This window comes from Apodemus sylvaticus, chromosome 4, assembly GCF_947179515.1.
Source record: "Apodemus sylvaticus chromosome 4, mApoSyl1.1, whole genome shotgun sequence".
NCBI classification, from domain to species: Eukaryota; Metazoa; Chordata; class Mammalia; order Rodentia; family Muridae; genus Apodemus; species Apodemus sylvaticus.
The window spans coordinates 54,474,997-54,498,556 of record NC_067475.1 but is presented as its reverse complement, the minus strand read 5'-3'; the positions used below and the strand labels follow the sequence as shown (position 1 = coordinate 54,498,556).

The 23,560-nt window shown below is 43.4% G+C and overlaps 1 protein-coding gene across 1 annotated transcript in view; it reads right to left on the bottom strand.

The window, feature by feature from the left end:
* Eeig2 (EEIG family member 2) overlaps positions 1–15,165 on the bottom strand; it is a 57,810-nt gene extending 42,645 nt beyond the window's left edge. The window contains exon 1 of the mRNA XM_052179414.1: positions 14,742–15,165. Within this exon, the coding sequence (XP_052035374.1) occupies positions 14,742–14,878 (137 nt within the window). The 5' untranslated portion in view covers positions 14,879–15,165. The remainder of the gene's footprint in view (positions 1–14,741) is intronic.
* Between the last annotated feature and the right edge of the window lie 8,395 nt (positions 15,166–23,560).

Below are 23,560 nucleotides of genomic sequence, written 5' to 3'. Positions count from 1 at the left end.
TGACAAAGAAGACAATTTTGTGAAGTGAAGCAAAAACAAGTATTTTAAGACTGTAAAGATTAGTTAGATCTATAAGACTGACTTTTAATTGCAACACAAAGGATACATGAGTCTGTCGACCCCAGCAGCATTTTTTAGCTTAAGTAAATGCACGGCAGTAATACCATCAAGAAAAACTGTGCAGGGTGTTTCACTTTATTTACTCATTCACTGATTCACTTTTCTAGTGGGTTAGGCAGTGAGGGAGTCTCACCCAGTTCAGACTCTTCCTCTTGGAAACACTCAGTTTGCAGACAGATCTGTAGAGAGAACTCGAGAGAGGTAAGGACTGAAAACATGGATGCGAGTCTTCACCATGGGAAAGGATGAGGCCAACTGAGGAGAGTGGCAAAGGAGAAAGGGAAGGGGACGTCCTGTAGGGCCACCAGTGTCAGAGCAGGAGAGAGGCTGGAGTGGCAAGGAGGTGGCATCTCAAAAGGACAAGAAAAGAACCAGGGTATTGGCAAGAGCAACGGCAACGGGAAAGTCTTAAGAACTTGTTTTAGATCTGTTGGGGATGAAGACAGTAGGGAAACTCAGGGCTGCATCCAGCTGAGCACATGACATGAGAGATGATTCCACTTCTCCATGCAGGAAAGATAAGCACACTTCAGTACTGATGGGGAAATGGTGTGGGGACCAAACTGAGCATTTGGCTGGGTATGAACAGTGTCATCAGAGAAGACCGATTCTTGAGATGCCAGAAATAATAGAACCCACACCAGTTAGGGACTGACCCTGGGCAGAAGGGGTCACCTCTTATCACAAGGCAAAGAATGAGATCAAATGGAGACAAAGGTGTCAGCAGGTCGTTCTTTATTGCCCTGAATTGTTCTAGTGAGAAATTTCATATAAAATATAGCACTCCTTGGCACTGAGTAGGTGTTTGCTGAATCCTAGCTCATTTAAAACCTGCTATAAATATTGCAAAAAGCCTCTACAGTTTCATGTAAGAGTTGCATTCAGTGGCTGACAGATATACTGATGAAGACACGTGTGCATTCCCTATACATGTGGAAATGCATACACATGTCCACACTGTATACATACATACATATGAGGAAATGCATTCCTTGTATGGAATGGAAGAAAATTTATAACCCATGCATGTAATCAGGGGTTAATATATAAAACATGTGAAGAAGTCACAACTCAATCATAACAACAGGGGAAAAAAAAAGCTTTGTGATTAAAAGTGGGTCCAAGGCTCGATCATTTCTCAAATGTCTGTACAACTGGCCAATGCTTACTGTTAGTGACACCGTTAGTGTCAGGAAACTATAAACATAAACCTAAGCAAGATGGTACCCACTCTAACTAAAGTACTGTCACTAAAGACTTAAAACAGAACAAGTGTTGATAAGGATGTAGAAAAAAGAGAACTCTGGGATGTGGTTTTGATAAGGTCATTATGAAAAATGGTATGGAGGTTCCTCAAAAATATTAGAAACAGAACCACAACATGATCCGGCAACCATACGTTCCTCTGGGTATGTATCCAAAGCAAACAAAGTCAGGTTCTTTGGTTTGGTTGATTGTGTTTGGCTTGTGTTTTGAAGTTAGGGTCTTGCTGTGTAGCCCATGCTGGGTCTGGAATTCATAATCCTTTTGTCTCAGGTTTCAAGTGCTTGGATTATGGGCAAGTACTTCAAATTAGTATTTCAAAGAGACACTTGCAATCCAATGTTTGTTTCAGAATTATTTATAATAGCCAAGATTTGGGGAACAAAACCCCTAAAGAATATGAAAGAAAATGTCACACACACACACACACACATGCACAGGCACACACACACACACACACACACACACACACATACACACTACTTTTTTTTTTTTACAGGAAATTTATCTGTTTTTAATGTGACCTGGATGATAGTATGCTAAGGGAAAATACCCAGAGAAGAAAGGGAAATACCGTACATCTCTTACATGTACAATCAAAAAATTGTTAAACTCATTCAAGAAAATACATTTCTTTTTCTGTAACTATAATTTCCATTTACCACTACTTCCATACTTTCTAGATAGAACAATACAGATACAGATGACATACAAAAACACAATAGGAAAATTCTTCTATAATAATAATAATCTAAGAAAAGACCCTACACTGAGAATTTGGGAATATACATCATAGTCTAGGAAAACTTAACAAAAGAAAACTCAACAACGAAATCCCAAATTCACTAAGGTAAAAATGAGAGAAGGAAAGGAAAATCCACTCCTGGATTATGGCATTCTGAAAAAGGCAAAAGTATGCAGACCGTAAAAAGCCCAGGAAGGAGGGAAGGAGGGAAGGAGGGAAGGAGGGAAGGAGGGAAGGAGGGAAGGAGGGAAGGAGGGAAGGAGGGAAGGAGGGAAGGAGGGAAGGAGGGAAGGAGGGAAGGAGGGAAGGAGGGAAGGAGGGAAGGAGGGAAGGAGGGAAGGAGGGAAGGAGGGAAGGAGGGAAGGAGGGAAGGAGGGAAGGAATGAGAAAGGGGTAAATGGATGTGGTGCAAGGCTGTTTAAGCAGTGAAACCATTCTACACATTCTATAGAGTAGATACCACTACATGTGTAAAAATCCAAAGGCTGTAGAGCACCACTTGTAAACCCCAATGTGACCCACGGACAGTGGGTGGTGACTTGGCTGCCTGTAGGTGCATCAGCTGCGATGAGTTTGTTGTATTCTAGAGGGAACAGCAGATGATGCTGTGTCCTGTGGAGACGAGAGGCCACATGACAAATGTCTCTGCCTTCTGCTCAATTCTGCTGTGAAACTAAAACTACTCTGAAATAAAGTCTAATAAAAACCTGACAATATGTATAGGAACAAAAATACATTTTTCATATCCCTTTAAACAAGGAAGTAATAACTACAGAATTTAGGAGTTACTGTGAACTATAGATTCAATACACGGCCAAAACTTTGCATTGTCTATGAAAAGATGAAATCTCTCTTTCAGAGATCAAAACAGAGAAAAAATATGACTACCACTTAAATATAACCCCCACCACACAGATATCTTTCTGAATACAAATGCAAATGTGGGAATGGTTACAAAAATTAGATTTTAAGAATAAAACATAGCAACTAAATTACTAGGCTATGTCTTGTAAACAAAAACGATTCTTTGTTGCTATTTGTGACTATTCTAAAAATGTAAAAAAACAGCTACAAATAGCTTCTAAAATTATAGATCCAATGAGCCAGTTTCAGATCAAGAAACTTATGGCACCAGGACTACAGAGATGGCTCAGTCGTAAGCAGTATCTGCCACAAGAGTTGGAGACTTGAGTTTGGATTCCCAGTACTCATGTGAAAAAGCATAATCATGAGATTACACTTGTAATCTCAGCATTGAGGAGGCAGAGACAGCAGGATCTATAGGGCCTGCTGGCCCTCCAGTCCAGACAAATCGGTGAGTTCCAGGTTCACTGAGAGAATCTGTCTCTACACACATACACACCTACTCACAAACACATACACATGAACATGTACACTCACACACTAAGGTGGAGACCAATGAAGGAGGACATCCAACACTGACCTCTGACCTCCACATGCATGTGTGTACACAAAAGCATATCTGTATCCCTCCCCCTACACATAAAAGAAATATGACTCTTTATAAGGGTCAAACCTTCATCTGCTCATAATCTCTCTGTATAGCCTAGGCTGATTTTGAACTCATGATCTTTTTGCTTCAGCCCCCGAGTAGTTGGTACTGCAGTAGTTAGACCACCAGGCCTAGTTCTGCCTACCATCTCAAAAAATTGATCTCTGATTCCTCCATTAATGGAGTTACCCACCATCCTTTAACCACCTGAATGTGTGCCCTCATGTTATTCCTTTTCATTAGGAATATGGCTTGTAACCCTTATCCATATGGTATAAGGAGAGAGGATAGGTTTTCTTTTTTAATACTATGTATGTGTGTGTGCACATGTGCTCACTTGTGTGAGTACAGGTGTGGAGGCAAGAGGACAACTTCAGGTATTGGTGAGTACTCTACCTTGTTTGAGACAAAGTCTCTAAAGTTTGATGTTGTGTGTGCCGGGCTAACTCAGGATTCCCTTATCTCTGCCTCCCATTTTGCCACAGGAGCACTATGTCACAGATGTGTGTGCGACCCTGTAGCTTTATGTAAGTTCTAGGGATCTGAACCCGAGCCCTTGGACACCTGGCTTGTCAAGTGTCCACTTGAACCATCACTGAACCATCTCCCTAGGCCATAGAGGCAATGGATTTTAGACTCAATGGAACTGGGCTTGAGTTTCTCATACTGAACTGATGAGGAACCATTTTCATATATGAATGTCTTCCTGTGTAGACTACTTTATTGTCAGCTACAGTTGGTGAGCTTTCCATGTCTGGAAAGCATTCCTTATTGTTTCTGCACTCACAGAAGCCAAGATGTGGAAATAAGCTCAGTAACCAGCAACATAGGAACACATTCTACACAAATACAGTATATAGCCACAATGAAATGTTAGTTGAGTTTTAAAACCCAGTAAATTCTGTATTTCTAACACTGTAGATGGGTCACTAGTAGCAAAAGATGGTACTTAATGTTTCTGGCTGTACAGCCTAAACAACTCTGTTTAGGGGCTGATAGAGGGCTCAGTCAGGAAAGGGTTTGCTATGCAAACACAAGGACCTCAATCTGGGATCCCAGAACCGGTGTAAAAACTGGGCGTGGTGATGTGCGCCTGGAGTCACAGCACTGGGGAAGAAGAGACAGGAAGACTCCCACAGCTTTCTGTTCCGCCAGTCTAGCCAATCAGTGAGCCTGGTTTCCACAGTGAGTTCCAAGCTGGCCAGAGCAACACAGTGAGACCTTATCTCCGAAATTAAAACAAACCAACGAGATAACAAAAGTGAGAGAACCTGGGGTCCTAGAGTTGGCTCAGTGGTGACAAACACTTGCTCTTGCAGAGGACCTGAGTTCAATTCCAGCACCCACATGGTGGTTCACAACCCTCTGATTGATGGGATCTGATGCCCTTTCTGACCTCTGTGGTACCAGGCACACACATGGTACATTGTACATACATGGAAGCCAAACACTCATACATGTAAAATAAATATAAAAATCTACCCTTATAAGCTACCCTGGAATCTCACTTGCAATAGAAGTTTCTTTAGGATAAGAGAGGCTGTTAATTCAGCCAGTCAGCAGCACTCTCCATGGCCTCTCCATCAGCTCCTGCTTCCAGGTTCCTGCCCTGCTTGAGTTCCTGTCCTCAGTTCTTCAACAATGAATGTTATGCACACTCAACAAACCGTTTCCTCCCCAAGTTGCTTTGGCCATGGTTTCACGACAGCAATAGTAACTCAGACTATGACATCAAGAGGCAATAATGGGTTGTGCTAATCAAGGCGGAGAAGTACAGCCTTCAACTTTACCACAAGGGCAAGGGGGACCAGCCCTGAGCAGATCAGTGGAGGCTGCTTTCCATGTTCTCTGTTTTCTGCTGGAAAGGTTGTCTAATGAAAACAGATTGTTTAATGAAAACAGCTTGATCAAAAATGCGTAAAAACAAAGAATTGCTTCATCTTAAAACAAAGCAAAAAACAATACGTCTTTTCTTTTTAAAGGAAAGGAATTGTGACGTCATGGATATTTGATAAGATGAAGAGAGCTTACATGTACTAAGTAAAAGAAGCCAATTAGAAGGCTATCCACTGTAATTCCTGCTGTGCACATGCTTGAAAAGGCAAATTTAGGAAGAGAGTAGGCATATTAATGGTTAAAGCGAGAAGGGTGAATATGCAGAGCTCACATGTTTCAAACAGTGGAATCATCCCGTAGGTTACTACTATGGTGGGTATATGCCATCGTATGATATGCTACACCAATGTGAACTTGATAGCCTATGAACCTTGGATGCAGTGGTGTGTAAAGGCAGATTCCTGGTTCTCTGTAACAAATGTACTACTGTGCTGGGGCTACCAGAGGGGAAGCTGTGTGAGCGACAGGAGGCTTATGGGAACGTTGTACTTCCTATTCAACTTTGCTCTAAAAAATAAAGGCTATTGATGAAGTGGTATAAGTCAGACCCTCAGGGAATTCATAAAGGAAACCAGAGAACTGAGAGGTAAAAAACAAGGAGTAGGTTTCAAGGAGACAGAAACAGTCAAGTTTCAAGAGGCTGGTAATTACCACAGCTTTGGTTGGGGTACAAAGGAGAACACATTGAATTTGTCAGTGACTGATATCAGGAGAGTCAGTTTTAGTCACAGGGTGGGGCAGACCTTACACTACAGGGTTGAGAGGAGAGAAGGAGTGCTTAAGACAGATCAAATAGATTATTATTTTTTTTTCCTACAAAGTGTGGATTGACACTGTATACAGTGAGGAGCCGGGAGTTAGGCATGGGCAGAGCGAGAGGCACAGGGAAGTAGCGAGGGGCTGGAGGAAGCAGATTCCTTCCTTGGAAATGAGACTGCTGCTGAGGGTCCTTACCTCAGAGCAAAAGCAATAAAAGGAGATGAGACTTCCTAGGAAGTAGACAGGACCTCACTTGTTCTCCTGGTTAAGAGCACTTGGCTGCTCTTCCAGAGGTCCTGAGTTCAAATCCGACCAACCACATGGCGGCTCACAACCATCTCTAATGGGATCTGATGCCCTCTGATGGAGCTGGGAATGGGAGGAACCCTCCTCACACAGGCCACTGGGCCTGAGTGGGACACACCGAGGCATTACATGTCCCCCAGGAGTCCCAGGGACTACAGCCCAGCTCCTCCCACACCTCTCACCCACACAAGCCACAGAAAAAGATGGCGGTGAAACCCTTGGCACTCCTCCTCCTGCTCGTCCTTCCTCTGTGACCCATTCTCCTGGAGGTGTTCTCCTTCCTAACTCATCCTGCCGTGCGGCCCAACCCCTGACCAGGGTTGCCGAGCTCTCACATCCTGCCTCTTCACCTGTTCAGCTTCCTCTCCCATTCCCCGTGGAAACATTTCCTGAAAAGATTCATTGATTCGTGTATTTTATGCATACGGGTGCTCTGTCTTCACACCCACCAGCAGAGGGCATCAGATCCCATTACAGATGGCTGTGAGCTGCTCAGAACTGTGGTTGTTCGGAATTGAACTCAGGACCTCGGGAAGATCAGCCCGGCCTAGGCTATATAAGACAGTCAGGAAGGGAACCTGATGCTTTTTTTGTTTTGTTTTTGTTTTTCTGGCCTCTGCAGCTACAATGCACACACACAGTGCACATATATACATGCAAGCAAAACACTCATACACACAAAATAAAATCAACGCATATTTAAAAAAAGAAATCTTAAAAAAATAAAAAATAAAAACACCAGTCTTAACAAATAGACAAGGCTGTTTAACTGTTAGCAGTACTGGGGTAGCTTTTCTTTATTACACTCTTTTAGATGTTGAAATTTTCTCACCTGTTGATATCTGCCCTCCTACTTATTTATTTTATTTATTTCCATGCACAGTGATACCCTGTAAAGATGACATTTCCCAGCCTTCCTTACAATCAGACATGTTTACGATCAGGCCTACAGACTGTGAACAGATGGGTTCTCCCTGCTTTTCTCTTCTCCCATGGCTGGGATTGGGATGCAGGGTGAACCATTGTCCCCAGGGATGAGCGGACACTCGAGAACAGCAACATAAAGTGAGTCCAGGTATCTGACAAGTTGACAGGGGAGAACCACGCTAGCTGCTTGGACTTTGTATGAGACAGAACTCATTTTATTTAAGTCACTTATTTTAAAAAAAAACAAACCCTGCACGTATCTCCCGAGCCAAGAGGAGGAGTGCAGACCTCCCATCTCTACTAAAGTAGTTTTGCAAGAATTAAACAAAAACAAGAAAGTAAGATACAGAAATACATGCTCATCATTCTAGTCTCTGAAGATATTGACTTGAAGACTAACCCAAGTCCTCTGTCATTAGCAACGTTGCAGATTCCTCAGAATTCAGTCTCTTCTCTGGCTTTCCATTTGGTAGTGTCCCCTAAATGGTGCTAAATGAACACCCTAAAATGAACACAATTTGTTTTGTTTTGAGACAGGGTCTTGCTATGTAGATCAGGCTGCCTGAATTGGAGATTAAAAAAAACAAACAAAAATCCCAAAAGAAACAAACAAACAAACAACCCTTTCCCTTTTTGGTGGCACTCATGGGCACGATGTCACACAGTGGCTGTTCTCTGCATGAGGCCCTTTTCCTTTAGCACCTGTCCTCCTGTCTCACTGCCTTGCCACAAACAGAGGGTGTTTGTTTTTTTCTTTGAAGACAGAATAAATCTCCATTGGATATGCCACATTATGTTGTTTCACTGTCTTGGCTACTAAGTACAGGTACAGGATCTTTTCAACACACTGCTTTCATTATCTTGGGATACATGCCTAGAAGACAGACTGCTGGCTTCCGGGCATAGGGTTCCCAACTTGTAGTTAGATAGCATTTTAAAATACTGGCTACTTTTGGTTACTTTGTGATCTCAGTGTGAAAGAGGAGTTTGAAAAAAAAACAAAAACAAAACCTTAGCCAGGCTTGGTGGCACATACCTTCGCAGAGGCAGGGGGATCTCTGTGATTTCCAGGCCAACCTGGTCTACATAATGAGTTACAGGCCAGACAGAACTACATAGTGAGACCCTGTTTCAAAAACTAGACCAAACCAAACAATAAGCATTGGTTATTTTTTATATTTGCTGCTTTTTAGTGCTTTTTCATCTTAAAAATCAGCTCAATGCAATGGAAGGGAAGTTGAAAATATCAATGCACATGAAAAGAAATAAATCTTAAAAAAAACTTGTGAAATTCAATAACTCTATTTCTATATAACAGCCTAAATAAGAACAGATGTGTACTATCTTGGTCACAAAGATGCTCACTATAGTTTATAAAATTATTAATAAAAAGGCAGGAAGAAAATTACTTCTAAGGGATTTAGTTCAGTCATTGGACTTAACATACGAGAATAATATTGAATATTTTGTACTTGAATATTTAATAACATGAACAATTAACTGAGAACATATTAGGTACAACATGATCTCATTTTGGTTCAGAAAGGTCAATGGCCAGGTCTGGTGGAGTAAGCCTTTAAATACAGCCTTTGGCAGCCAGGCATCTGTGTGAGTTGGAGGTCAGTCTGGTCTACATACTGAATTCCAGGCCAGTCAAAATTACATGGTGAGACCCCATCTGAAAATAAATAAATATATGAACAAATAAATATGTATCAGTGATCACTGTGGGGCAGTCGTGTGTGTGTGTGTATGTATTATATAGAGGGACCAATAGAGGCTAGGTTACATACAAAAATATTAATAATGGTGGTAAGCTCTGCATGGTTAATTTATAGAAAATATTTGCTACTTTTCCTTCTCTAAGTTTTCTAACATGAAAACATTCTTACTTCTGCAATATGGCAAAAATTAACTAGAAAGTAGCACACGATGTTCAGTGAATTAAAATCTTGAAAACAAAGATGTTCTCTGGCAAAAACAAAAAAGAAATCCTTTTAGCTTGTTTACAAAGTCAGAGATACAATACACAGATGTGCTCTTCCCTTCCGGGATACTCCCTGAGTTCACATGTGTTTTCTCCACAAGTTCATGAGAAACTTGGAAACTTGTTAGTTACCAACACAAACACACACCACACGCACAGATAAATGCAAGGCAAGCTGGGAAATCACAGGTATGTAGGAAAATTTCCTTCCCATCATTCCTTTGCTTACACAGACCAGAATTAAACATGCCCTCATAACTCCAGTAAGCTTTAAAAGTGATCTACGTACTTTATTAAGGGGAGTTCTGGAAAGATTCAAATAATTCAATGTTCTGTTTTTTTCTGAAAGGTCTTCAAAAATATTTTATTAGGCAGCTGCTGGCTTCAATTGAGTAGATCACTGTAATGTTGCAATGTATTTTCCAAATGTCTTGTTAACTGTGGTGAGATGATACCTAACCACTTTCCTTAACCATTTTTAGTGTCACTTCCTTGAAATAAAGAGTTATATATTTTTTTCTAACTTCTTTTACTGATTAAACTTTCACAGGAGAAACTAGATCCTTCTAAAATTCATTTTCACTAATCATCTATAAATAGGCAAACCAGTATATGGCTCTTCTAACAGGAATAAGCAGGCTTGTATGGCCCCAAGAGGCCAAGAATATAAGAAATACATATACTGAAATAACTGGGCCTTCGATCAATTGTCAGATCCACTGTCACCTTAGATGAAATATATCGAGCACACCCTTAACTCTTCATATTCTCTAGACGGTGGTTCTCAGTCTTCCTAATGCCGTGACCCTTTAATACAGTTCCTCATGTTGTAGTGACCCTCCTCTCAACCATAAGATGATTTCATTATGTTGGGTGTGGTAGAACATGCCTCTGCACTTGGGAGGCAGAGCCAAGGAGATCTCTGAATTTGAGTCAAGCCTGGTCGACAGAGTGAGTTATGGGACAGCTAGGCTACACAGAGAAATCCTGTCTCAAAAACCAAACCAAAACACACACACACACACACACACACACACACACATTTGTTGCTACTTAACTATAATTTTGCTACTTAATGTAAATATCTGATATGCAGGGCATTGGACATGACACACAGGTTGAGAACTTCTGCTTTAAAGCCATGTACAATGTTTCCCCCACCCCAAACAGAACTGAAAGGCCATTACCTCAGCTTCCTGACTTCTGCCAATGACATAAGGCATTGGTCACTGCATGATCACCTGTCAGGTCCTGACACGAAAAGCCTGCATTCAGGTTCTCACTAGGCCCACTTTATTTTCACAGCCTCTCATTTTTCTCTCCATTGCTAATCTATCTTTTGCCACTTGAGTCCAAACAGCAGCAGGCTGTCAGCCAGCCAGCCAGCCAGCCAGCCGGCTTAAATTCTACTGTAATCACGTTATGAGGCAGTTCAAGAATACAATATTGAATTCTATCCTTTGAGCAGGGAAATCAAACCCTATCATGCCATTCAAAGCCCTTTTCTAACGCTATCTGCTGCTTCTGTTCACAGGACTCTGCCATTAGGCTGATGTAGCGCCAACCCTGTTAACAGCCTGCCCTCTCTCTCCTCTCACCTCTTTCTTCTCAGTGACAATCCATCCTCTTGGCGTGTGCAGCTGAAATACCAGTGCAGACTTCAGCAACCATCATAGCTGTAAATAAAAGACCTTTCCTTTTCAAAACTCTCATAGCGTCTGACCCTCTGATTAAGTAGTAAGCCGTATGTCTCCTACCATCTAGCAACTAGACATCTATGATCTAATTTCATTAATTAGAGTCAATTCCCTCATGGACTTTGTATTTACTTTACTCCCACGTCCCTAGACAGAGAGTTAGAAACCTGCTAAGTGCTTAAGTGATATTTGGTGAGCAATGAATCATCTGCACATTTAGTTTTTGAACAAAGGCAAGTTGTGTGTGTGTGTGTGTGTGTGTGTATGTGTGTGTGTATGTTTGGTGTGTAACCTTCTGTGTATCCACTGAGACCCTTCTCCAACAATAAAGATATTATTTTGTGTAGGGCCCCTAAGACCGTGCATAGGGTTTGGTGATTCCTTAGAACTCAGTGGATGCAGCACACAGCCGTACTCATTGCTGAAGACATTACAGTCCCAGAATGCACAGCAGAATCAGCTCATGGCTTCTCTAGCATCGGATGGGGGGCGGCAATGTGCTGTCTAACAGGGATGCTTATCAGGTTTAACTTGGACTGGCTGCTTAGGCAACTGTCTTCTGCTTAGCAGGATGCCAAATCTAGGCTCTCTGAAGGCTTTCAGCATGAACCACAGAGTTGTACAAACAGTCTAAGCACAGTAAGCCGTGCCTGTCATCCAGGCGAGAAGATCGTGCCGCTCATCCAAGGCACTCTTGTCAGTAGGCCTTTCTAAGATGACAGTCTTGAGCCCGCTTTAACTCTTTTTACACAGAAGTCATTTCATATTGCTATGGGAGAAATGTTAGTCTCAACCATTTATGATTCAAAAGGGTCCCCCTCGAATAATTTCCCAAGTTAAAATCTAGCACTCAGGGATGTATTCTTATATGCTGGCGCCTGAGATGCAAGCTACATAATTTTGATTATTTCAAGTTTTCTATTTCTCCCTGTAAAGGAAGGTATGTTCTTTTTATTGACGTGTGTGTGTACACATGTGTGCACATGTGTGTTTTAAGGCTGCCTCACGTAGTCTAGGCTAGCATCCTTCTATTTGTACCTCAGGTTCTGGGACTGAGGTCTGCACCACGCTACCTGTCTCAATGGATGATTCTTTTTTTTTTTAAACATTTATTTATTGTTATATGTAAGTACACTCAGCTGTCTTCAGACACATTAGAAGAGGGCATCAGATCCCATTACGAATGGTTGTGAGCCACCATGTGGTTGCTGGGATTTGAACTCAGGACCTTCAGAAGAGCAGTCAGTGCTCTTAACCACTGAGCCATCTCTCCAGCCCCAAAGGATGATTCTTAAACCAACACTTTGGTAGGATAAAGGAGTTGGTAGAAAATTCAAGTAAATTTCTTCATCACTGAATGCTAAAGTACTTTGTGTTTCAGATACATTGTCCTAGGAAATCCTCAAGATGGACTCAAACTGCTGAACATTTCAATTTTCCAAATTTTAGCTGTGAATGCCTAAGTAAACCCATACAGGTTCATCACAGGGGAGCTGAGGTTTGTCACCTCATTCTAAGCCCAAGTTAGGGCACTATTAACCTCATTTCTCATGATAAAGCCAGATTTTAGTTGGAGGAAGGGTTTGTTTAATACAGGCATCCTGACTTTTTTCCTGTGTGGAGAAATCAATTAAATTATTAGGCAGCTGCCTACTCAGAAACTCTTCAACAGCGCACACCTTTTTCCTCTGTCTGACGTCATACTGTCTGAAGTTAGACCTGGGCTAGAGACTTGGCTTTCCGTGATCTTGGGAAGGTATGTTTCCTAAGATTCAGTTCACTTACTAGCATAATAAGACTCTCCACCTCATAGTCCTGCTTAATTTAATAAATAAAATTTAATAAAGTTAAAGACCCAGTGGACATGTGTATTTGGAGTGACGTGTGTGTGTGTGTGTGTGTGTGACAAACAGACAGACTGCTTTTGATGACTAACTGACTTGTGAGATAAAGCAAGCCAAATCAACACTCCGTGCAGAACAGAAGGTAGAAGAGAAGGAAGGTGGTAGGCCCACGTTCTGACCACCAGGTGTCACCATTGAGGCGGAGGCTGAAGCCTGTCGGTTCCAAGTTGGGGGAGGGGGTAAGAACCCTCCAGGAAGACTTTGTCTGGGCCTCGAGGTAAGGCTGCCACTTGGGGTAAGGCTGTCACTTGAACCCCTCATGGTGTTCAGGATTTCCATCGCAAGAGCTAGCAAATTTTATTTTATATATATATATATATATATATATATATATATATATATATATATATATATATATATACACACACACATATTTACACACATATGTGTGTGTGTATGTGTTTTTCTCTCCACAGTTCATTGTTCTCAGACAGGAGTGTTAAAATGGTTGTATAATCAATTAGCTGAATGTCTACAGGTTTGTCATCACAGTTTAATATTGCAAATTATCTTCAGTGGATTTTTTTTTTTATAAATTTGAGGATCAATAGCACCTCCTACATCTGTTCATTTAGGCAATTAGGCCGTTTCCTGGCTTCCATGGGCTTCATTATTGCCACAGAGGGCAGTTTTCTAGCTTCTGTCCCACAGCCCATTGACATTATTTCCTTTACATTATTAATGGGACAACAGGTAAAAAGAATATTTTTTAGGGTAAAAATGAAGAACGTGTAGACAAAATATACATTGACGATTAGCCCCTTCTCCTTGACTTTAAGAACTTAAAAGTTCATTCTAAACTTCTTCCAATTATTTTGTTTTCTTGTAGAGAAGAATATCCAAGAGCAAATCTATCAATCTGCAACCTGTCCTTAAATTACTCAAGGAATCCTGCCATACATGGCTGCGTTCTGTCACCTGCTGCTAGATTCTTTCCCAGTGTCTAGGTGCTCATTTTAAAAGGAGGACAAGGTCTGGGCTCTCTTGATTCAAAGTCCTTCACTGAGACCCACTAGTGGCCACTCGAATTGAGACTATAAGCACAGTAACTGGAGACAGCTCTAAGGCAAGCCAAAGACTACATAGTCTGGTCTGCCAGGAACACTTGACTCAAGTCAAGCCCGACCAGGCGTATCCCAAGCTCTATCGTGGCCACCCTAAGTCCCAGTAAAGTCTCAGGAATTATGTCAACCACAGGCGGTTTCGAGTGGGAGCTCTTGGACTGTTAACAGTTTGGGTCATTTTTGCTTTTCACAGCTTTAAGGTCTACTTTGTATTTTGCAAATATGGGAATGTCTTCAGAGAAACCAGAAGCATCCTTTCTGTGTCTCCACCATTCCCATTGCTGAAGAACTGGGGAGGGTGGGGGGGGGGGTGGAAGCAGACTCAGGGGCCACCTGGAGATAGGAGCGCAGGACAACCAGCCCAGCCCACTGCGAAGCACTTAGTGCCGTTTGTTCGATTCCCTGACTGATTTCAGACTCGTCTTTGGAAGACGATGAGCTCACCAGAGCTGGCAGCTCCACAGAGCAATGGGGCCAAGCAAGGAACGAACGGGATGCTGGCAGAACAAGAAGCCCCTGCCTGCAGGCGCCGCGGGCGAGCAGCTCCCGAGGCTCGTTACCTGGAGGACTCAGCGGTGAAGCTGCCGCCGTCCAGCAGCCGCATCTTGCAGAAGAGGACCCCGTTAACGAAGGGCACCGAGGAGAGCTCCTCGAGCTCGAAGTCCACCTTAAACTTAAACTTCTTCTTCTTCATCATCGTGAGGGCCAGGCGCCGGCGAGCGGGCTGCGCGGACGGGCGCCGCCGCCTCAGCTCGGCCGAGCTTCGGATCCGCCCAGCCCCATGGCCCGGGCCGCGAGCAGCGCGTGGGGGCGCAGCCGGGGGGCGCCGCGAGTCGGCGGAAGCCGGGGCCGCCAGTCGCGGCAGCCCGGGCCGGAGAGCACCGGCGGCTGCAGCGCGGACCCCGGCCGCCCGCGAGGAGCGGTCGCCTTGCAGCTCGCCCGGGGAGTGGGCGCCCTTTCCGTACCGCCGCCGCCGCCCGTCTGATCGTGAGCAGGGAGAGAGGCGCCGCTAGCAGTACGGTCGCTGCTGCCTCCCGGCTCGGGGCGCCCCCAGCGGCCGCGACTGGAAGCGCATCCAGCGCGGAAGCGCATCCAGCGCGAAAGCCGGCGATCCGCGGAGGGCGGAGGAGCTCGGGGCGGACGCGCGCCCCGCCTGGGAAGCTGTGCAAGCTAACACGCGACAGCAGCAAGCTCGGCACGCCTCCCCGGGGTTAAAAAAAGACAAACCCAGCCGAAAAAGCTTCCTTCTGCAGCTTCCTCTGCGCCTTTCCTTTCTGGGTTTGTACCGCCCCCCTTTCTTCCCCTCCCCCTCCAGTGATTTCACAGCCTCTGGGTTTGAAGATAAATAGAGACAAATAGAATCCCAAACCTAAAAATCTTGTGTAGGGTCTCTAAAATCCACTAGCTCTTAAACATTAGATGAAAGTCGGGTAGGAGAAAGGAAAAGATTAAAACGTGCTGTGGCCACACCGAGTGCCCAAGCAAGGGGTAGCGCCTTGTGTTTCCTGTCAATGATGGCTTGTTTATTTAATTTCTGTCACTCAAGAAAGAAAAAGGACCAGAAGAATTAAAATAGTCTTCCCTTTAAAAGTCTGTCCATACTGCGAACCAGAATATTTGAAATTAGATTCTGAAGGCATACATAAAAAACATTCTTCTTAGATGAATAGTAATTGCCTACACACACGCACACACACACACACACACACACACACACAGTATCTATTGTTAAAATGTATGTTACCAACTTAGCTACATAATGCTTTTGGGAGGGTACTTGTAGTTACGGTTGTTTGTTTTGTTTTTTAGTCAAGATCTCTAGCTCAATGTTCAAACTCTCCGTGTAGCCAAGGATGATGCTGAACTTACGATCCCCGTGTCAGGGTATGGGAATGTGCCTCCGTGTCGTGTTTATGCGGTTCTGGGAATCGAACCTAAGACTTTCATGCCTGCTAGCACGCTACCTCACAACTGAGCTACATCCCCAGACTGGGATCTGGCCTTTTTAATCTTTGAAAAGATGTAATTAAAAAGAACCTTCTTTGTAGATCACTCCTTTACTTTTTTTTTTTTTTTTTTAAATTCAGTTTATGTGTCTGGGTATCTTGCCTGTGTACATGCCTGTGTGTCTGGTAACTGCAAAGACCATAAACAGTGTGTCTGATACTCTTCAGCTAGAGTTATAGACAGTTGTGAGCGGCCCTGTGGATTCGAGAATTGAACCAGGTTCCTCTGGAACTGCTGGGCCCTTTCTCCAGCCCATTTATTTATTTATTCACATAAAATATTTTAATTGCCTAAACCGTCAGTCACTGGCTAGATTCCATGATCAAAATCCAAAACCTGCTTGTAAAACTTTTAAAGTCCTGGGCTGGCCAAGATGGAGCAATGGTCAAAGGAACCTGCGGCCAGTCCCAAGGACATGAGTTTGATACCTGGAATTCCCATGGTGGAAAGAGCAATTATCTAATCCTGCAGGTTGACCTCTGACCTCCACAGGTTCACTGTGAGGCATGCACATCTACAAATACACTTGCATATATTTACATAAACGCTAAGTAAATATATTTTAAAAACTTTTAAAGATAAAAACCAGGCTGCAACAAAATGTCGGTGGGTAAAGAGCCTTGGGGCAAGCCTGAGGTCAGGAGCTTCCACCGGGTGACTTCAGTCCTGAGAACCGTGTAAAAGTGGAAGGAGAACCAGCTTCACAAACGTGTCCTCTGAGGCCCAAACGCCACCATGACATGCACACTTCCACACACATGCGTCTCTCACCCCTGCCCAAGAATAACAACACACAACAATTAAAAAAAGACAAAACCTAAGACAGACCAAAAAAAAAAAATTCCTAAATTTAAACGAAGTACAAATTGGAATAAGAAGTGGTGAATTGAAAATTAGCTGGCTTTATGAATTTTAAAAACTGTCTAGGATTTGGGAGAAAGTAGGAGGTGTTGAAGACTCGGAGCTTACTATTTGAGCGAGGGAATTTGGTAGTAGACGTTTGCTGCTTTGTGGAACACAAAGAGATGGGGGAAGTGTTAGTGGACTTTGATGTTTGTCGCTTGCAGAAGCAGAGGGACTGAACATTGAGAGCAGGAGGACAGACTGGGGAGAGGAAATACTGAGAATCTGAGCTGTTTTCAGGGAGCAAGGCTGAGCCTTCGTGCCTGTGAAAGGTTAAGGTTGAAAATATGCATTTGGGAATTGTGGTAGTCACTGATGGCGGAAGCCCAAAAGGCGGGCAAGAATGAGATGCCCTGGAGAATATTTAATGGGCAGATGGAGGGGGAGGTGATTGTGAAGGCTTCCAAGAACAAGCAGCCTGAGAGAGAGACCAAGAGAGATGGCCTGAAAGCCAAGAGAGTTCAAACCTTGTAACATTAGTTATTAAGTTATTAGTTATTAAGATCTGCTGGGGTACTGGATGCAGAGACAGGAGGATTCTTGGGGCTTGCTGGCAGCTAATCTAACCAAATTGGCAAGCTCTAGATTGAATGAGAGACCCTGTCTCAAAAAGGCATTGAGGAATGATTGAGATAAACACCTGATGTTGACCTCCGGCCTACACACGTGCACGTGGTGTGTGTGTGTGTGCGTGTGTGTGTGTGTGTGTGTGTGTGTGTGTGTGTGTGTGTGTACTGCAAACCCTGAAAAGAAGCTATAGAATTGAAGAGCTCATAGGTCATTGGTAACCTTGGCAAGAGAATTTTCCACAAAAGATCATCTTGGCAAAGTGATCTTAAAATGGCCCTGCAAGTGAGCAGAAGGTAGCTATGAGGAAGAATGACTAAAAGGGTTTTCTTTCTGAGTTTTGTCATTGAATGAGAGCTGGCATTAGTCCAAGGAGAGTTCAAATCTTTCAGCAGTATTCAGGAACTTTCTAGTACTTACTGAGTTCCTATTACACGCTGAGCACCTTATAGATCTGAGGTGCATCCCGGATGCTACATCCTATGCAGGACATGGGAAAATAAGCAGAGTCGTAGTGCAGTGTGACAGCTAGTGATCTGTAAATAATGGAGAAGGGAGTCGGCTGTGATGGAAGACAGCGGCCAGCTAACCGGTTAAGTAGGCTTGCAGAAGGCTTTCTGGGCTTAGTGATGCCCAGGCAACAAAGAGATACTTTGTTGCAGAGGGAACTGAAATTAGTTCTGTCTGTCTGCAGTTTAGAGTCCTACTTGGAAACGGGTGTAATCGAGAGCCATTGTTGCCTTAAACCAGAGGCGTGACATATTCAGATCTGCATTGTATAGGGCGCTCCAGCTGTAGTAACACTGGAAGGCAGCCTACAGTTTGATTATTAAACACCTGGCATGAGTCAGGATGAAGGCAGGAAACAGTCCAGTACTTCCAGTATTTAAAAGAGGAAGGCTCGATGAAAGGATTCTTTGCAGTGCCAAGCCCAGGCAGAGAGGTGGGGAGAAATACCGCTGCTATCCCTAACCTCCTCTGTTCTGATCTTCTGCAGGTGCTTCCCATGATCCAAGCCAGCCCAAGCCAGAGAGTAAAGGAGCCTGAAAAAACGCTGTTTAGAGGAGACAGACATGTGGGGCATGCAGGGGTGAGAAAAGAGCCAAGCAAGAGGCTGAGAAGCCACGAGAACACAATTGTTCAGCCAGCATTTTCTACTGAAATCCACTCCGTGTGTGTGTGTGTGTGTGTGTGTGTGTGTGTGTGTGAGAGAGAGAGAGAGAGAGAGAGAGAGAGAGAGAGATCTATAAAATTTCTAGTGGACACCTGTAGGATATTGAATGCCAAGACACACCACTTGTTTGGTCTTCCTATATTTTCCGCACCTATGAAAGTATGCATTTCTCAGTTCTCTTGTAAGCAGGTATGGCTGTGTGTCTCTTTCTAACCCATTTGTTTTCAACCTTCCTAATGTGACCCTTTCATATAGTTTCTCATGCTGTGGTTTTCCCCAAACCATAAACTTATTATTTTGTTGCTACTGTAGTTTTGCTACTGTTATGAATTGTATTGAAAATATTTTTGGAGAAGTTTGCCAAAGGGGTCACGAGCCACAGGTTGAGAAACACTGTTCTAGTCTCTTCTCTATGAGAAGAAAGGCAGCACATCCTGAATGAGACAGAGCAAATATTCGAGTAGTTTTCTGGACTGTCTCTCCCCTGCCATCATAGTTATGGGCGAGACATTGACCTAAGATGGAAGAGCCTCAAAATTATAAGAACTCTGACCTCTGAGTAAGAACAAAAGGAGTAACTGGCCACACCTCCAGGAAACATTTTGGGTTGAGGGAGAGATTTGTATCAGACCAGTGAGATTTGGAGACTGTGTGTTGTAGCAACATGAGGCAGGACTGTTCTGATTAGAAGGCAGATGCGGAGCTGATAGTAGGATACTGCTACTGACTCTCCCATCATGAGGACCTTAAGAGGAGTCTACATACCACATTCACGTCACCATAACTTGCTTGCAAATGGCCACAACTACCAGGAGATAGCCTGTATTTATGTACATCTCTTTTTATCTTAAGTGCATCTCGTTAGCAGAAATGATTTGAACCTGTACTTTGAATGCCAAGGGAATCTCAGGGGTGTAATTTTTTTTTTTTTTTTTAAAAACCTTTCCAAACTCTTCTAATAGCACGGCAGAATGGAATGTAACAGCCCCGCACACTTCAGCACTGCGATGCACGGTCCTCAGAGGCAGAGGTGGTTAGGTCACCTTGCCATCTTTGTATCTTCTGTAAAATTTGGTATATCTGATCCTAGTAGATAACTAGTAAGTGTTTCTTGAAATTACTTGGATTTATGAACCAGTCCTAAGCTGTGTTTCACCTTAGGTGAAATAATGGAGCTACAAGCTATATTCCCAGACTGTTTGCTGCCAGAGGCTATGACCTGCTCTCTAACAAGCTGGAGCATGACGAACACAGCACCAGCAGGCTTTGCTCTTCTCCCCCTTTCACTCTCTTTTGCGAAAAACCATGCGGTTACATTCCTAAAGCTAGTCCCCAAGGACCATTACCTTATTTGGCCACCGACTCATTCCTGAGACAAAACACCAAGGTTCAACTATCAAAATTCATTATTTGGCTAACACATCCAATCAGGACTTACCAGCTCACCCTATCACAGACTCTCCCTTTTTCTCCTTAAAACCCACTCCTGCAAAAAGCACTTCTTGCTGCTGCTGCTGCTTGCTGTCTACCTTATTTGATCCAGATGTAGCCCCTGCCCCCCACCCCCGATTGCCCCAATTGCGATTGCAATCATGCAGAGAACTTGGTATCTGGGTGTGTCTTATATCGACTCTGAGGGGCCGTCCAATCCCTTCAGGGCTGGCCAATTTTATGGTGCTCTCTGCTATGAGAAGGGTGAGGTAGTGAGTAGAAAGGGGAGGTAGAGGTGATCTGTTAGTCAGACATTCTGTTTCTGTGACAATACCCAAGAAGAACAGTTTTAAAAGAAGGAAAGACTTATTTTCGTTCATGATTTCAGTGCACAGACAGCTCCATTGCTTTGGGACTTGGGTAAGGCAGAACATTGTGGTAGGAGAGCTTGGGGTGGAGACTGCTCGGTCACCTCATGGTCACCAGGAAGCAGAAGAAACAGGAAGGGAGCAGAGACAAAAGATACCTCAAAGCCTCCCCTCTTTCCAAAAACTCATTTCCTTCTCCAAGACCCAACTCCTAGGCTCCCCACCTCCTAAAATAGTGCTACTATCTGGGGACCCAGTGTATACCAACATGAGCCCCTGAAGAACATTTCCTATTCAAAGCAAACGGGCTGAAGAAAAGTAGCTATAGGCAAAGAAATTATGGAAGTTAAAACTAGGTTCAGCTGTAAATAAAACTCAAAAGTGACAGTGGATTAAGTATGACAAGAAGGTGGAAGGAAGCGAGGTAGGATCTCTTCCCCTGAGAACACTTCCTGGAAGATACACAGTCCGTTCTTATTTAAATTCCATCACACTGCCAATGCCAGGCTTCACCAAAACCTTTACCCATGGTGCTCTTCCTTCACTTCTGACAAGGCAGCCTCAGTTAAACGTTTGTCTTTATAAGAGTTCCCTTGGTCATGGTGCCTCTTCATAGCAATGGAACCCCTGACTAAGCCATTTTTTTTTGTTGTTGTTTTTTTTCACTAAAAGTGTTTGAAGTATTCTTGCAACAAACAGCTGGCAATACCTTCATACAAAAACTGTTACAGAAGAGAATTGCTGCTTTGGAAAAAATAAAATAACATATTTACTCAAAGTACTGTACAACCCAGGAAAGAAGGATACCTCAAAGAGATCATATGAGACCAGAAAACTGACTTCTACAACCTTGGCAAAACACTAGAAACTACTCCTTTCATTACAGAAAGTGAGATAGTACCAGTTATTGTTTAAACATAAAATATTCCCCACAGGCTGACATGACAGGAACTTCTAGTTCCCAGTGGTGGTGTTGCTCTGCAAGTTTCTGGAAACTTTAGTTACTTCAGTTAGAGCTTACAAATGGGTCCCCAGCTCCCTTTTGCTGTGCATAATTATAAAAATTTCAGACTACTTAGGCAGGAACAAGGAAACTTATTGAAGACTGAAAAATAGGAAGCCTTGATAAGTGTCTTGGTCCATTTTTGTTGTTGTTGTTGCTAAAAGCATAATGCCACAGATTGGCTAAGTTATAAAGAGTTTCATTTTGGCTCATGGTTCTGGTCCAAGGTCAAATGCTGACATAGTACCAAAGCAGTACATGGTATCCTTCTCATGGCGAGAGCCCAGAAATTTGAAAGAGACCTAGCCAAATTGGCTTTTATAGCAGACTCACTCTAGATTGCCCATCAACCCATCAGTCCATTAATTATATGATTGAATAAATCCATTCAGGAGGGCAGTGCTCTAATCCTATCTGAAAGGTCCCCCCTTCTTAATATTTCACAATAAGGCTTAGATTTCAATACACAGTTCAAGCCACAGCACAGGGCATTTGATCAGAGTTGCCTGCAATGATTTGGGAGGAACAACACATGATGCCTATAAATCCCACAGCTCTATAAAAATGTTGGAAAAATGAGAATACTAGTAGGTTATGCTTTCTGGCTGCATCAAACAAGATACTACAAACATGAGATGGACTCATGCAATAATTAGCAGGTTTCCAGGCACGGATAAAAAGGAAACAAAGTACTGGAAACTTGATGCCTCAGGGGAGTGGAAAAAATGGCCGCTCTATTTTTCAAAGAATAGAAAATAAGATTGAAAAAGCTTTTGAGCAATGAAGGCCCATTAAGATCCAGCCGCACAGTAAAGATTAGATTAGGGTGTGGCTGCACATTAGCGTCGGTCTAATGGTCTCCAAGGAGCCACCTTAAACTGAAAGGGAAAGTCCTAGGAACAAAGCAGCAAAGAAATAAATCAAGACTAAGAACCATCTGTGGGAATCTTTCATGCCACTGGCTCAAGGAACTGACTGGAAGCAAACTGATAAGCAGTCTCAGGTTTTGAGGGATCTGTTTATAAAAGCTGCTTTCCCCGAGAAAGCCGTGCTTCCTCACACCCACTTCAAATTCAACAGTAGAGAGAAACTTCCAGAGGACAGAAAAATAACCATACAGAACCACGGACGAAGAAGGTACCTCGACGTTATGCCGTCACAGTGGCAGAATCAGAGCTTACAGATGGGTCCAGCTCCCTTTTGCTTTCACAGCCTGAAGTATTCACCACATTACATGTGTCCTCTCCTTGCTTAGGAGTACGGAAAGATAATTCATTAGCTCATGGCTCATGAACCAGTGATATGCTGTACCAAAGAAGCGTGTTGTGGGGACTGCCCTGTGCACTGTAGAATGTTCAGAAACGTCCCTGGCCTCTAAGCATGTCCTTCACTCTCGGTGTGTCAGTCAAAAGTATCTCCAGATGTTGCCTAATATCTGACAAACTCACTCCCATCAAGAGTAAGTGGATCACAGAATGTTGTGGAATTATATCAAGACCTCATGGAACCCCTTGGGCATTACCTCGGTGTTCTGTGCTGCTGAGTTCAAATGGATTGACTATGTGAGAGTTTAGGCCATCTCACTTGGCGAGGAGATAAGCATATTATTTGTTTTATCAAGAGATGAAATGTTTATCTGGTGTCCTTGGTTGGGTTTCCATTGCCGTGACACCATGACCAAGGCAGCACTTACACAGGACAACATGAATTGGGGCTGGCTTACAGTTCAGAGGCTCAGTCCATTATTGTCATCGCAGGGAGCGTGGCAGACATGGTGCCGGAGAAGGAACTGAGAGATCTTGATCTGAAGGCAGCCAGGAGGAGCTGTCTCACAGGCAGCCAGGAGGAGGGTCTCTCTTTCATACTGGCTAGAGCCTGAGAGTAGGACCTCAAAGCCCATCCCCAGAGTAGAACTTTTCTTCTAGC